The 15,911-nt window shown below is 41.1% G+C and overlaps 2 protein-coding genes across 2 annotated transcripts in view; both read right to left on the reverse strand.

The window, feature by feature from the left end:
- Nucleotides 1-1,364: 1,364 nt before the first annotated feature.
- On the reverse strand, nt 1,365-6,999 carry hax1 (HCLS1 associated protein X-1). Its single transcript, XM_048230562.1, has 7 exons — nt 6,829-6,999; nt 5,948-6,198; nt 5,271-5,479; nt 4,561-4,624; nt 3,097-3,218; nt 1,979-2,084; nt 1,365-1,865 (listed from the first exon to the last, which is right to left on the reverse strand). The coding sequence occupies exons 1-7, from the start codon at nt 6,897-6,899 to the stop codon at nt 1,789-1,791; spliced, it is 900 nt and encodes a 299-aa protein (XP_048086519.1). The 5' UTR covers nt 6,900-6,999; the 3' UTR covers nt 1,365-1,788.
- A 4,172-nt stretch (nt 7,000-11,171) lies between these two features.
- ubap2l (ubiquitin associated protein 2-like) overlaps nt 11,172-15,911 on the reverse strand; it is a 38,206-nt gene continuing 33,466 nt past the window's right edge. The window contains 2 exon segments of the mRNA XM_048229277.1: nt 11,172-12,744; nt 14,661-14,855. Coding sequence (XP_048085234.1) covers nt 12,649-12,744; nt 14,661-14,855 — 291 coding nt within the window. The 3' untranslated portion in view covers nt 11,172-12,648.

The following is a 15,911-nucleotide window of genomic DNA, read 5'->3' on the forward strand; positions in this document are numbered from 1 at the left end:
CATTTGGAAAAGCATCCCATGATTAATGGGATCAAATGCCTTCTTTAAGTCTAAAAATAGCTCCTATTACCCCTCCTTGGTCTAATAAAAATGTAACTTTTTCTAAAAAAAAAAAAAAGCAATGAGCTGTCTCAGTTGAGTACTTAGCTTAGAAGTCAATTTGCATTTGGTGCAGAGGGGTGGAACATGTGTTTAAAAATGCAACAATTTGTTCAGCTATAAGCTTTTCAGCAACATTAGATACCACAGGAAGGATGCTGATTGGCCTATAGTTACAGGCAGAGAAGCTGTCTCCACCTTTAAAAAAATGGAGAGATAGCTGCCAGTTTCCAAACCTTTGGAAAGATTCCTTCTGTAAATCAGTGGTTCACAATGTTTGTGATGGGATGGACGTGGACCAAAGACGTAGAGAGCTCTTTAAGCATTACTGTGTTCATACCAATTACATCCTTCACTCTTGATTTGATTTGAGAGATCCTACCACTCTCATGACATCTGCCTCAGTAATAAGTTTTATATTGAATATATGTCCTGTTGGTATGGATTTCAAGATATTAAAACTGTCTGGAGTACCAAAAGACCTTCCAATCGTAGCTACTGAATGAACAAAATAGTTAAATGCATGGGCTACCTCAACTGGATTGTTTGTATTCTTGCCATCAACAATAAGTTCAAGAGTTTTTAATTCCTTGTCATTTTGTCTGATTAGTTTTTTTCAGTTGGCTCCAAATATTTTTTGCATTTCCTTTTGCTTTATTATATGGTTAAAAATATTGATTACTTATCAATTAATCATTGCAGCTATGCACAGAAAATAGATAACCCTATACATCTATCACAGCCCCAAGATGGTCTACCTAAATGACCCTGACATGCAGGAGTCCAAAAAACATTAATCTGTCTTCTGGCTGTAAACTCACACCAGAGTAAACACACAATCCACTGAGTATCATAGTGTTTCTTGGTGTTTTATGACCCCAACATTGTCTTCAAGGCAACACTGCCTGAAAGGCACTAGGGTTATGCATGGGTTAAGGTTGGGGTTAGGTTTAGGATTAGGTGCCTTTAAGTCAGCGGTGGCAGCACTGCCTACAAGACGACGTTGGGGGCATAAAACACCATCGAGTGTTTCATAGTACACTGTAGCAATTAGACATGTGAATGCTGAACACTTAAAGGAAGATCGGACATTAAGGCTGTGATGTCTCAGAACTTAAAAAAAAAAACCTCACAAAAAAACCTCACACATGCCGTCACATAAGGGGATTTTACTTACACAATCTGCCTGTTTCTGAGCAGAATCCGCTTTACAGTAGATTAAGATGAAAGCTTTACAGTCAATAATGAGTATGTGGGAAGCTTGCTCTTGTATCAGTCTTTTATTCTCCTCTCTCCAGTCTATTCAAAGACATGTCAGCAGGAGGCTCTTTACAAAAATAATCTTTTGTACAGACTCTGGTTAGGTCTCACACAAAATCAACTATGTATTAAACAACGCTCAGTTCAGAACAACAGATTACACTAATACCTACTAAATAAAATAACCTTATTCTTATAAACATTCTTTGGGGTTAATTATCTACATATATCCATATGGAAATCACACCATTTTGCGATCTACTGTTGTTTATTGTTTACTATTCCTGGCAACAAACAAACAGACAGCATCATATCACTCACTCACTCACTCACTGCACTCATTCACAGAATTGATCACAATCCCAATTAATGCGGAAATAAATAAAGGGAAGTGAAACCGTGAGCAGATGGACGAAAGCAGGAGATGATTCACCCTCTGAAGCCTCCGAAGAACTTGGAGAACAGGTCCATGTTGTCCCGCAGGTCAGTGGAGGACTCTGGACCACCTGTGAGGGAAACCAGAGAGGAAACTTAGTGCCCGCGACCTCCATCACCTTCAGTGACCAACTTAATTAGGACCTGTTTTGTGGGGGTTCACTGTTTCCGTGGGGATACTGACCGTTGGGGCCCCTTGACCCCTCAGGGCCTCCTGAACCACCAGAGCGAGTGACCGTGGTCTCCTCGTTGCCCTGCCCGTCCCTCACCGTACGAGTCTCCTCCACTGACTGTGGGCAGGTACAGTACAGACAAGAAACACACATGAAGGCCACCCTAACATCTAATGCACAACTGCTCCGGTGATGTGCTATTACTGCAGAGAGGAATTAGACCATAAACAAGCAAACCTGTATCACAAATATACAACTTAAACTATTTCTTCGCTTTGGACAAAGGTGTCTGCTAAATCCATAACCATAACCATATCTTTATTTAGGCTATATGACTTTACTTTAACTGGTTAGTGTTAAAGCAAGCTTTTGATGTCATTGTAAGTCGTTTTGGATTAAAACGTCTGCTAAGATACATAAATATAAACATAAAGCTATACAGTACAAAAAAAAATTAAGCTATGTACTGTGAAGATAACATGATGCCACTCTGGACTGAACCTTTGCTGAGGTTTTAAAAAAAGAAAACAATTTGAGTCATTTACAGACAATGTAACAGAACTACAAACACGGTACTAAAGTTGCTGCATAGGGAGGTTCATGCGTGTTATTATTAGTGAGCCAAACAATGGGCGTCGCTATGACACATCAGTATTCCAAAATACAACTTTCCATCTCCGGCCAAAGCTGTGTTATTGATTTGAAGTTTCATAATGGTAGTCTGACAGTGCCTTATACAACCTAAGCCGTTTAAAAGTAAACTTATACTTTTTCTGTCAGTCATATATTATATAAAATATCCCCATTGAGTGCAAAATTGTCAACATTTCCATAGAAATAAAGGATGAAGAATATTCATTCAGCCCACAGAGACGGCACTAATATGTAAGGGATAATAGACGACACGGTGGTCTGTTCACAGAAATTAAAGCACGGTCGAGTTTGTAAAACGGCCCCGATGCGAAGCGGAGGGCCATTTAAACCTCTTAAAACCAGAACAGAAGTAGGTTTCAGGAATAAGGTGGTTGAACTATAAACATGGTACTATAGTTGTCGCATAGGGAGGTGCCTGTGTTTCCTATAGAGCCTTAATCTCTGTCTACTGGACGTGGGGCTGCTGGACACCTACCCCGTCTGGCTTCACAATCTTCTTGACCGTGATGGACTGGAAGAAGCTGCGTGTTCTGGGCTGAGCTGGTGCAGGCGTCAGGATCTGGTCCAGGCCGCCTGAGGACACCTGGGAGTCCAAATCTGACGAGGAAGAGGAGAGGTTGAGAGAACAGGAGGAAGAAAGTCTGGGTTCACTCCCATACATAAATGACATGGGTCAAACAGATGGTCATTTTACAATTAAATAAAATAAAATTATGTTCTTTTACTTGATTTCATACAAAACAATTACCGGTAACTTCCACCATAATCAGTGGAACTGGCTACACCAGACGTGATGGTGGCACCATGGCATGTATGTAAAAAAAAATATAGAAAAAAAATATAGAGAAATAGAGCAGTCTTCTAAAACTATTTTTTCCCCTACGCGAACGGAGCGCTTCAGTTTCGGACATGACATAATTGCAAAATGTCCTGATAAACACATGTGACCTGTCATGCCCTCTGGTATCATCTCAATGGGCCTTCTGTTTTTCCCTCTCCACAACACGCCAAACAATCACAATAAATTACAGCACTAATCCAAAATCTGACTAACGAGTTGAGAGAGTGAGAGACCATGAATAGATTTTAAATCTGACCCCCTACTGGACCCAGCTGGTCATCTTCATGGCTGAGTAGACAGTAGTAAGCTGCTTGGCTGGTTTTTCCCATGGCAGGCCCTAAGCCATGGCAGTGCCAACAGGAGAGAGGGTGATGATCTCTCACCAAACATGAGACTTTAATCATCAACACTTTACTTGAAGGTATCTACATAAGAATGACATGACACCGTCATAACTTATGACAAAAACCAAATGACACTAAACCTAACTAAACCTATTTACTTATTTACTTACTTTTTTGTTTACTTGAATGTTATGTTTGTCTGTGGACTTAAAATTGGTCAAATATGTCTTGTCTTGACGTGGGATAGTGAGAAACGTGACTTTGTATGTCTGGAACATGTGAAGAAATGACAATAAAGCTGACTTTGACTTTTAATACCTTGTTCAAAAAACCGAATGACACTTAATGTCGCTATGTTAAACGTTTATGACTTGTTCATAATGTCATGTTCATGACAGTGTCATGTCACTCTTACGTAGATATCCTCAAGTAAAGCATAACCCAAGAGACTTTCTAATGAGACACAGCACTTAAAAGAAGACTCCGTAGAAATGCATGGGGTTAGTCCGTAATGGCAATATGGCAGTTGCCTAAACATACAATCCACCCCTTCCTGTATGCCTTCCCATTCACTTAAAATAGGAAAATAGCTGCCCGACAACTGCCGAAAGTGTGTTACCAAGATGGCCGCGTCTCGATCAGCTTTATCATCTGATGGGAGGCAAGAACCTGCTGTGCTTTATCCTCCTAGTCCACTGGCTCTGTTATTAGTTTAATATTTCAGTTATTCATTCAGTGTGTCATTGGGTCTCACCTCCATCTTCTTTTTTGGTATCCAGAGGAGCGCCAAATAGACCATCACGCCAGCTGTCATGAAACTGATAAGAAGAACAATCAATGATCGTCAATGACAAGCATCGACTAAACACTGGTCAAACTAAACACAATTATACTGATTTCTTTAGCATGTAATAGGAAAATTCTGCCGATTTTTCATAGATTTCCGTTTCTTGAGGTCACCAAGTACTGTCGATACAAAATAAAATGACTACCATGCGACTCGTGCTACCTAGCTCGAGTTGCTGCACCCAACAGCTATAGCAGCCTGTGCTACACTCTGGATTTAAAGATGCCTCCAGAGTGTAGCACTGTAGCTGCCTGGCCATGGCTGCTATAGCTCTGGGATGCAGCAACTTGAGCTAGGAAGCACCAATTTTTTTCCCCTTTTACTTCGTACCGACAGTACTCGGCGACCTTGAGAAACAGAGATCTATGGAAAAAATCTCCAGAATTCTCCTTTAAGAGCCTAACGCCCAACACACAGTGCATAGTGATGGAATCATAGAAGATTTAATGTAGCAAGCATGGACATGATCAAACCAAACACAATTTTACGTTTTTTTTTCCGCAAGAGTGAAAGCCATGAATGTTTGCAACACACAGTGTACACTACTACCAGTGCATGCATGCTAGTGACAATATGTACTGTATGTGCGAAGTGAAGGCATCCAGGTGTGCTCCTACCTTTGAGAAAGGTGACCAGCGTTGGAATGGGGAGTCTGGAGAGGGTCCGTGGCTGTCTGGGGGGGCCCCTGGCAGTGGGGGGCCCGAGGGGGAGGGCCTATCGTCCGGGCCCTTCAACATGAAATCCCGCAATGAGCTATTTTTATCCCCCGACTCTCCGCGTGGACCTCTGCCCTGAGGTGGGTGAGGGGGCTCTAGACTGGGCATCCCTGGCACACAAGAACAGAGAGGAACATGTTGGTGCACTTGCGGGTATTGAAATGATATACGCTAGCTATTTCTTTTCCGTCTCCAGCGAAGCTCTGCGAGACGGAGTTGATTTACAGTGATCGAGCTAATCAGCATGCAAAATCAGCATGCTCATACATGACCGAAAAAACATCTTATATTATTTAGGTCTGTCTGCACAACACTGGAAAGACTTCCCTGCAGACATATCTGATCAGTTTAAGATTGACCAGCTAGTATTGAGCATCTTAAGGGACGTTTCACATGATGGGGTATGTCTTAGTTGGTCATACCAATTAACAGCAGCTAAAACCATCTACCAGAATTAACTGGTTTTCAGCTGGGGTTTTCCCCCCATGAGGGTTGACCAATCTCATTTAGTAACAGACTGAATCTAAGGGCACTTATATATTGGCTCTAATCCCTCCCAAGCGTGTAGTTTAACGCACCGAACGGTCCGTGACGGTCCTCCCAGCGCCCGAGCTCAGAGAAAATATCCTCCATCTCCCTGAGGATTTGTCCGAACATCGGAGGCTCGTGAAGGCGCATTCCGTTAGGTCCCATGCTGAAGCCGAATCGCCAGGCATCGTCCAACGGGTCGCGACCTCCTGGCCCTTCGAACGAGCCAGGGTAAAAACCCTCCCTTTCATCCTCCTCATCGTCGTCTTCATCATGGGTCATGCTATCGAAGAAGGGTTCCCTGTAGGAATAATTTGACAATTGTATAGGCGACTACACTGTAGGAACCTTCAAGCATTTCACTATTATTTTGGTAGGGTATGTGATTAAGTATTTGTATTAATATTTCTGCAATGTAACTTTAAAACAATAAGTGGCAAACGTATTACTACTACACCATGCGTTGCATAACTGTTTACTAGTGGAAACTGAAAGTGGCTTCTTGCTGGACCCCAAACAAGCTTCACGAAGTCTTGATCATCTAAAAGTGACCACATTTCAATTTCGACTTACCGAGACGCTAGTTTTTAATGTATGATGCCTTGCTAATAAAAACAGTGTTTACAACCTTCAGCAACGCAGTGTCACTTTAAAAATGACGCAGATAACCCTACCAGAGTTCCACAATCAAACCAAATAGATCGAAAAGATCAGACAAGGTCAACTTAATAATATGTGGTCAATTGAAGCAAACAATCACATTAGTTCTAAAAAGATTAATAAATCGTATGACTACACTGACAGCTGTTTACTAAAGAGCTTGTTAGCATAAACTACACTAACGTTATAGGTGGCTAACGTTAGCGCTAAGTGATAAACAAACTGTACTAAAGGGCATTAGCAAAACATTCTCCTCCAATCATTACTTTACCTTGGACCATACCGTCCGTATGTTCCTCCGGGAACCCCAAAAAATCCACGAAAAAGATCAAATATGCTCATTTAAGGCGAAACTTCAGGACGAATATGATTGCATTCCCTGGACAGAAGTGGAGGTGTAGGAGCTCGTGTCGTAAAAACACTGAACTTACGACATGACCATGATGCAACTGGCATGACCGACCATAGACATAATATACATAGACGCCGCATCGACCGCTACTCCTTACCAAAGATTGTTAAGGCGGAGCAAGATACTTCGTTGTAGTTCATGTCTATGGGCGCGAAATGGGGATCGAATCCTGTCTGCATAAAGAGGCGTGTCGATGACGTATTGACAAGCGTAAGTTGCAACCGGCCAACAGCAGCGGCATAAATAACCGGCGCACACCTGAAATAAGGTTAATTTTCTCCAGACTGGATTGCTCAAAAATGCTAAAAATGTACCTGAAATGTTCAGAAGGTATTGAGGATCATGAAAATGTGCCTGAAATTCACATTCCTAACTCTATAGAACCAAGACCTTAGCATATGTGGTGAAATTCTGAGCTATGCCCATAGACTTCAATGGAGCAGTCGCTGCCTCTGCTCTGCATAAAGGGGGATTTTGACCCCCCCTCGTGCGTTCCGGGTTCCCGGAAGTGGCTCCTGATGAAATATCTTGCTCCGCCTTAACAATCTTTGTCCTTACTAACGCTGACGAGATTTGGAGCCGCCATCTTGGACCGGTCATCCACTCCACTCAGTGTAATCTGTTTGGCCGGTGAGATGAGCTGTCAGCGCACTTAATTAATCATATCTCACTGAATACCGAACAGATTCTCACGCGTTTTTTTTTTGCTGCAAAGGTCATACATGTAGCTATGATACAGGACACACGATTTAGCGTATTTTAATATTCATAGTGGGTTTAACAGTGATAGAATATTCTGATATATGATAAAGTGACCTGACGTCCGATATCAAAACTGGGAACATAATCCATGTTTGACAGCATAGACAAAACTAGTTTGATACAAGTTTAATGAGTTAAATATAGTTCACAGTTGACAGAAAAGTTCCATCAACAGCATTAATCACAGTCCACAGAAAGGTTCCATAAACATTTAAGTGAGATCAGTGCCATTCAGACATCTGAGGGGTATTCCAAGTAGGCCTATGTGGTTTAGTGACAAACTTGGGTAAATTGACTCAGAATAAGTTGTAAACCTCCCAGTAGAAAAGCTGTATGATACAGGAAACATGGTTGTGTGTATTTTAATATTCATAGTGGGCTTAACAGTAATAGAATATTCTGATATATTATAAAGTGATGACATCCAATATAAAAACTGGGAACATAACTAATCCACGTTTGACAGCATAGACAAAAACTGGTTTGATACAAGTTTTAATGAGTTAAATTTACAGAAAAAAAATCCATTAACATTTTCAGTTCAGTGCCATCAAAAATAAAGTGATGAACAGACATTGGTGTGGCATAAAGGAAATGGAGTAACTGGGTTCAATATCAACAGCATTTGTTAGACAAGTTCCATAAATATCGTGAAAGTGCAAGTTTGTAGGTTTGTTTCTGATCCTTAAAAACAGACATTGGTTTGGCATAGTAAGTGTAACAGTTCATCAATTCAAGACAAAAGGTGACTTGTCACTTGTACAGTGTCAATGGGTTCATCAACAGCATCTGTTATTTACAGTTCACAGAAAGGTTCCAGCCCCAATGAAGAGATTAAATAAAAAGGAATTAAGAAACATTTTAGAAACTGCTAAGATCAACCCGTTCATTGCAATCAGTAAAGAATCAGGGAGTGTCTTCACAGGCTCAGTGAGACAGAGTTACCGTCATGCAGTTGGTTCTATGATTTCGACAACTGGTGCATGTCATTTTGTATGTTCCCACCTTGCTAAAATTGCTTGGGTACACTTTGGCTGAGAACAAAAGTGCTTCAGACAGCAGGTGGGCAAATAAGATGGCATAGTAAACTGGGTAAACTCCATAAAAGAGGACTGAGTCAACCAGACGATGGGAAAATGGGACACAGAGTGGCGAATGCAGGTGATGAAGGTGGAGCTCATAAATCAAACATTCAGTCACAGTGTAGCAGATGCCCTGCAGTACTGCAATGAAGAGCTGCACCTTCCTCAGTTCCAGGGGTGTGAGGAGACCGTTCAGTTCATTCACAGTCTTCTTGAACAAGGCAGTTGTTCTGGAGATACAAAATAATAAATAAATGAATGAAAAGGAATTTGAGAGGCATCTTATTCTTGATAGGGTAAATTACATGTGAATAATACAGTGTTGGGCAAGCTACTTCGAAATTTTAGTGAGCTAAACTATCAGTTACTCTGCCATGAATAAAACACTACACAAAACTACCACCCAGTCAAATGTATTAGTAGCCTAACACAAACACAGCAGTAGGCTAGTTCAATACATAGGAAGCTTCTTTAAATTGAGCTAATTTCACGACAAGAAAAGTGTAGTTTGGCTGGCTAAGCTACTTGATAAATAAAGAAGTTGAGCTATTGAAAAGTTACTTTATTCAGGAAATAGTGAGGCTACCACCAACACACTTAGGCTACAAGTAGCAGCTAGCGATTGCCCAATAGGCTAGTCTGTGCCACTTGTGTAAAATTCGCCGGCCAAATCTAGTATGATTTATTTCTACAATAGCCTTCTTGTGTCAGTTGTAATCTAAGTCAGTGTTATGGAATATGACTTATCAAGTCTCAGTTCATAGCCGGGTGAACACCGAGTAAACATAGCCTAGCTAGATGGCTACGATTTTCATTCAGTAATATCAAAGATTTCTCAGCTCTCTGGTAATATTCTATTCACAAAAATACAACCAATAGTACGGTTATGTTCAATCTTACTTGTGAAAAGTAAATCCCCGAGTATGGTCCGCCGATTTGAGAAGGAACATGCTGCACAGTGCTGTCATCTTGTGTCTTCTGCTGCAACCGGTCCAAGATGGCGGCCGCATTTCTTGTTCCAGCAGCCAATGCGGCGTCTATGTATATTATGTCTATGTGACCGACAGACCCGTTACCGTAAAACTGAATCGAAGTGGATATCAAAAGCGCTCCTGAACCCATCTTTTACTGTCTATGCCTGAACCCCACACCCTTACACAGCAAGTGTATAACTTTATAAAGAGCATGATTATACAACAATGATCTGACAAAATAAAGGTAAATCTCAAGTAAAATAGTATCCTCTACAGAAATCAGATGACGTATTGCCCTACTAGCTGAAGTTACACCTGCCAGCCATGAGACAGACAGACAGCCCCCAGGTAATCAGGGTAAAGCAAAGCACATTCCTGTGCCTTGAGACAATCATACAACCACCCATTTTCAAACCCCACAGACTAGACACCTCCATTCCAACAGTTCCGGAGAACTTCAACTGAGCCTACATAATATTGTAGGCTACACATATAAATTCCTCTTTGACATCTTGAGGACCTCTGGCTATATAATAATAATAATAATAATAATCTAAAATGTCAGTCATTATAAAGTCCAGCAGCCACACTATAAGACTCAAATTGTTCTCTTACTGAATATGATCAACAACTAATCATTTTACAAGGCAACTATACAGAACTTTAAAATCCATTTACAGTGGCAAGAAAAAGTATGTGAACCCATGCTTAAGTTGACTAAAAAGAGGAATAATAATAAAAAAAATATTTTGGAAATTGATCTTAATTAAGACATTAAAAGCTGCAGTTGGCAAGATTTGTTGGATCATATTTACTGAAACCGACACCATGCGCCGTCAGAACATAAATCAGCCGGTTTTAGAAAAAACCTGCACTCCTACTTCCACCAAGAGCCTGTTATTTGTTTTGCAAAAACCCACAGCTGCTCGGTGATGGTGGGGCATGGGAGTTGTAAACATTCAGAATTTTGGCTAAGTCCCCTCAATCTATCAGACTTGCCAACTGCAGCTTTAAGATCAATTTCCAAAAGATTATTTTTTTTTTTATTCCTCTTTTTAGTCAACTTTAGTATGGGTTCTCATACTTTTTATTGCCACTGTATGATTGAGAGGAACAAACCTCTCTATCCACCTGTCAGTCCAAAACAGACTGTATGACGGCAATACCCATTACCCATTGGTTGGGTCAAAGGTAATACTTACAATATGGCTGAGCTGAGGAATGGTGTAGGAATTCTCGTTGATTATCCCAGTAGCATCACCGCAGTGATAAGCAACACATTCCTCATAGATCTTCATACAACACCAAACCATCAGAAAAATTCACCAAACTCAAATGATGTACAAGAATAAGTTTTTCTTAAAAAAGACATTCACATCCAAAATGATGAAAATGTCTTTTTCCTGTTTATTTACGTAATATTTATAGATATTTTACAAAATAAAAAACATATGAAACAAACAAAAAACCCTAACAAGTCTGTGAGAATCTGAGAAGGGGGTTTGGGAGGAAAGCCATCTAACAAACAAGGACTACAGTACTTGTGTTTTTATATATATATGTATATATATGTACAAGACAAGTTTATCCATTTTAATTATTTTTCTTTAAAACGCACAGTACAAAAAGAAATTCACTGACAAAAAAAAAAAAAAAAAAGGAAAAAAAAACATTTTGTCCATTGTAACTCAGCTTCAGGTTCCCAAATAATCACTTTAAATGATCCATTAGGAGCAGGTTGCCATGGAGAATGAAGGGAGGTTTCAGGAGGGAGGAGGAAGAATGGAGGAAAAAAAAAAAAACAACACACCACAAGGGTGGCCTAGGATGAACTTTGATCTCTTCAGTGAATAGCATTGCTAGGCACCCTGGTTAATTTAGTTGCATGACACGCACACACGCAAAAAATCTGCGCATACAAGCAAAATGGGAAAGACTACAACTTGCAGAGACCAGATAAATGGCAGGGATGGGGATTGGGATTACAGTTAGGAAAATAAAGACTTTTTATACATATGAAAGGTGCCTTAGAGGGCTAACAACATGCCCCACATTAACGAGTCCAAGATCAACACACAGGCCACCCTCCACCACGCACACACACGCAGGCAGGCAGGCACACACACACACACACAGACAAAATACATACACTCTGCTTATATATCTTTCACTTTTATACATCTTTTATATTCATATTTGGTAAAAAATAAACTTCACAACTGCTTTGCCGATTTTTAAAGATCCTTTTAAACCAAAACGGAAAACCAGGTAAAAACTCAAAAAGTAACAAAGAGTGTGTGTTTGTGTGTGTGTGTGTGTGTCAAAATTAATCACCAAGCTCCAGTCACAACTCCCTCACTCTTCAACCACAGAGGAGAAGAAATAAACAAATACACAAAGAATCCGACACAGGCATACAGGAGCCGAGCTTATAGACATTCTTTAGAGGTGGGAATGGGGCAGGGTGGGGTGTAGATCTAGGTACACACAATAGAGAGCAGTTGGGGAGGAGAGCGGGACTTCTGAAACACGGAGGAGAGAAAAAAAATCAAATTAAAAGAAAAAAGCAGAAAAACACAAAAAAAGCAGGGGGTCCAAACACTCAACGCTCGGCTCTGGAAGTGGCCATTTCCAACCATAAACAAACCCCCTCGGCCTTTAAGACGGCCCCTGTCTCACAGCGCCCCTCGGTGGCGAGTGTTGGACACTGCGGTGGGGCGACACAGGAAAGGGGGCAAGGGGAACTTCATCAGGTTAAAGGTCACACGAGAGGGTGTGTGTGTGTGTGTGGGTGGGTGAGTGTAAGTGTACATGTGTTAATGCGTGCGTCAGTTTGAGTGTGTGTATGTGGGAGGACGTTGTTAGTTTCCTCCCCAGTTGTAGCTGTTGTAAGCCGACTTGGTAATCTGGGATTTCTGTTGGATGGAGGCACCCTGACTGCGCTGTCCAGAGGCACTCTGAGGATACATTATAAGTCTAAATTTTCTACTTTTCCAAACCTTTTTAAGACATCTAAAGAAAAATTAAGACCTTTTTAAGACAGGATAAATGAAAAAAAACTGTTTTAAGACTATTTTTACGCAAAAAGATACCCACCCCACAATGTTAAAACTGTTACCAAATATATTTTGGCGAAAGACAATAATTGTGTATGAATTACCTTCACAGCTATAAATACTCAATTTTAGGGTCTGGGCTGCTTGCTTTTGAAACTGGCTATACATATCTGGTTGTGCTACTGGCTGAGACTGACTGTTCTACACCTGTATCTGTAGCAGCCTAGGCTACTTACCAAACATGTTTACTGGACTGGATTCCCTTCAATATTTTTCTAAGGTAGACTTACTAAGCTATTTACATACTTTAATGGGCCTACTTTATATAATTTACTGTGTGCATCTATTGTCCCATTTGCAGCACAGCAAATCACACCAGTTGTATTTAAACCAACCAAAGCTTGACTGAAACATTGTAAACCCACCACAACCACAAAGTGAAACCACCCCATTAATTAAGAGACAGGTCCTCCTCGCATCCATGTTCCTGCTGAAAAACTGCTGGTTTCATCTCAAGCACGCACGTATATGCATTTTTTTTTATGTAGCCAACATTTTATGTAGTCGCCGACATAAAAAATATATTTTACATATAATATATATTTTTTTTTTTTAAATGTAAGAAACCCAAACACTATAGGTTTACGGAGCTCTTTCCTGTACGTCTGCTGTACGATACATCAGTCCAAAAAAAAAAAAACCCTGGAACCTGTTATATTTCATTCTACAGACAGATATTACAGATATAGGCTATAGACATATATTTACTTAGGCTAGGCCAGCAACACATGCTGGAGAGATGCAAACAGATCAACTTCACGTGTATTTCCTCCTGATTGCGAAAACGTTTGTTTTCTTTTTCTGTCTGTCTGTGGTTCCTTCATAAATTGCGCAGCAAATTATCAGACGAGTGACAGAAGCACCGGTCCACGCATAATTTGACCAGCAGTCTTCGTGTCCATAGTTTGTGAAACGTTGCTGCGTCCGAGCAGAGATTTTAAGCCCAACGCAACTCCAAAAAGGAGGACAAATGAGCGTCCGTATGTTTATGTTTTATGTTTAAAATCCGTATGTCCGGCCTAAATCCGAACTTATGGCCACCCTATAGTTAACTGGCCTGGCCTACTAGGTCTTTCTCCCTCTCACTCTACCGCTCACACCTACCTGCGTATCTCTCAGGCCTCGGCTACACCACGAAAACGTCAGGCATATTTTTTTACATATTCTTACAGTTTTCACACCTTTAATGACACCCGTGAAAAACATCTTCACTCTGCAACCATTTAGCCTTATAGTCACTTATACAGTTGCGTTTAAAAAATACACGAAACCGGGTGGAGATATTTCCCCTCGCTGGAGGTCCCATAGACTACACACATTTAATACCTCCTTTTCGGAAATTCAAGACATTCCAGACCATTTAAGACTTTTTTAGGCCTTAAAAACCGAAAGTTGTATTCAAGAATTTTTAAGGATCCGTGAGAACCCTGGAAAACACGCGAATATACCGAAATCCCAGACGACGTACTGAAGGAAAATGAAAATTACGTGGAAGTACGTAAGAGGGCGGAGCCAGGCTACACTCAACCCCCTCTTCCCCAACCACTGTGTTGGTATGTACCAGGCTTGTGCAAAATTCCAGAATTGAATTGAAACTGGCTCTTAAATTCCAATTCTTGAATCACTTGCATTTCAATTGAGGTAGCAAACAGGAAGCAGAATTGCAATTCGGAATTGTGCACAACCCTGGTATGTATGCTGCTGAGAAAGACATTAAAGAGAAGATGAACAGGAAGTGACATCTAGTGGCAACGCACCTGCCCATCCTGCTGCATGTGGTGGTGCAGGATCTGAGAGTGGGGCTGTTGGTGGGGGGTCAGGATGTGCATGAAGGGGGCCGGGGCGTAGCCGGCGGCAGCCTGGGCGTTGATGGGACCCCCGCTGCCCAGGGCTGACGGCAGGCTAAAGGGGGCCGTAGGAGTGCCTGCGTGGAAACCCTGCTTCTCAAACGACTGCTGAGAGGTGGAAAAGAGAGGGCAGAGGTGGAGGGAGGGAAACCTTGTGAATACAACAACCTTCAATAAATAACCCCCCCACAGACAGCTTCCAATACATATTCACTTCATTACTTTTTGGTCTGCAATGAAGACAGAGGCATGCACACACACACACACACACAGTATCAATCTAGCTGCCAGCAGGTATGAATTGGCAGGTTTGTAAAGGGCCGTTCACACCACGAAGGCATTTTTTTTTTTTTAACTCATTCTTAAAATTGCTCTGAAAGTGATCCCCAACGATATCCTTCTTCATGCCATTATCCTTCTTGGTGTGAACAGACCTTAACTGAGAACGGATACACTCTAAAGCGTCCAGCATACTCGCCACTCCCGACCGGTAGCGCGACAATGTGATGTCACAGAAGCGCCGTAACCATTTATACTCGCGCGTGGTGGTCGCAACACTAGTTGCAATATTCTCCTGAACAGGTGTCGCTGTTGTGAAAAGACTAACGCTAACTACGTTACACAGCAGAAGACGCTGCAGTAAGAAACACTAGTAGCTAGCCTCTGTGATGGTACTTCAGACTTTGGTTGCTGCTATTCACAACTATCATCATTATCATCTAGTTTCCAAGGTGTGTGCACAGGTAGATAGATAGATGGACATATAGATAGATACTTTAGTCATCCTGAAGGAAATTTTAATAATTTAAACAGTTTAGTTAGCTGGCTAATTAGCTAGCAGCTGGCTGAGTTTGTGTAATTTCCTGAAGTGGAAAGAGATTTTGTTCAGGCCTTAATAGAAATCCTTTGTTTGAAAATAAATCGTTTCTATTCTTTCCTCATAATTCCATGTGTTGCAACTCTCGCTGGTAACTTTGTTAACTTATCCAGCAAACTATTAAAAATTCACAACTGTAACAAAACACTGCAACTCTCGCTTGCTCTTGAACTAGTCCATCTTCCTGTTTCCGCTTTGTCGCGCTCGTCTGAAAAAAATGAATGTTGCACTACCTCGCGCTACCTGGCTAAAATCCTGGTGCGCCAGCAAGATCTACGTCATTT

The sequence above is a fragment of the Alosa alosa genome, chromosome 20 (genome assembly GCF_017589495.1).
Source record: "Alosa alosa isolate M-15738 ecotype Scorff River chromosome 20, AALO_Geno_1.1, whole genome shotgun sequence".
NCBI lineage: Eukaryota > Metazoa > Chordata > Actinopteri > Clupeiformes > Clupeidae > Alosa > Alosa alosa.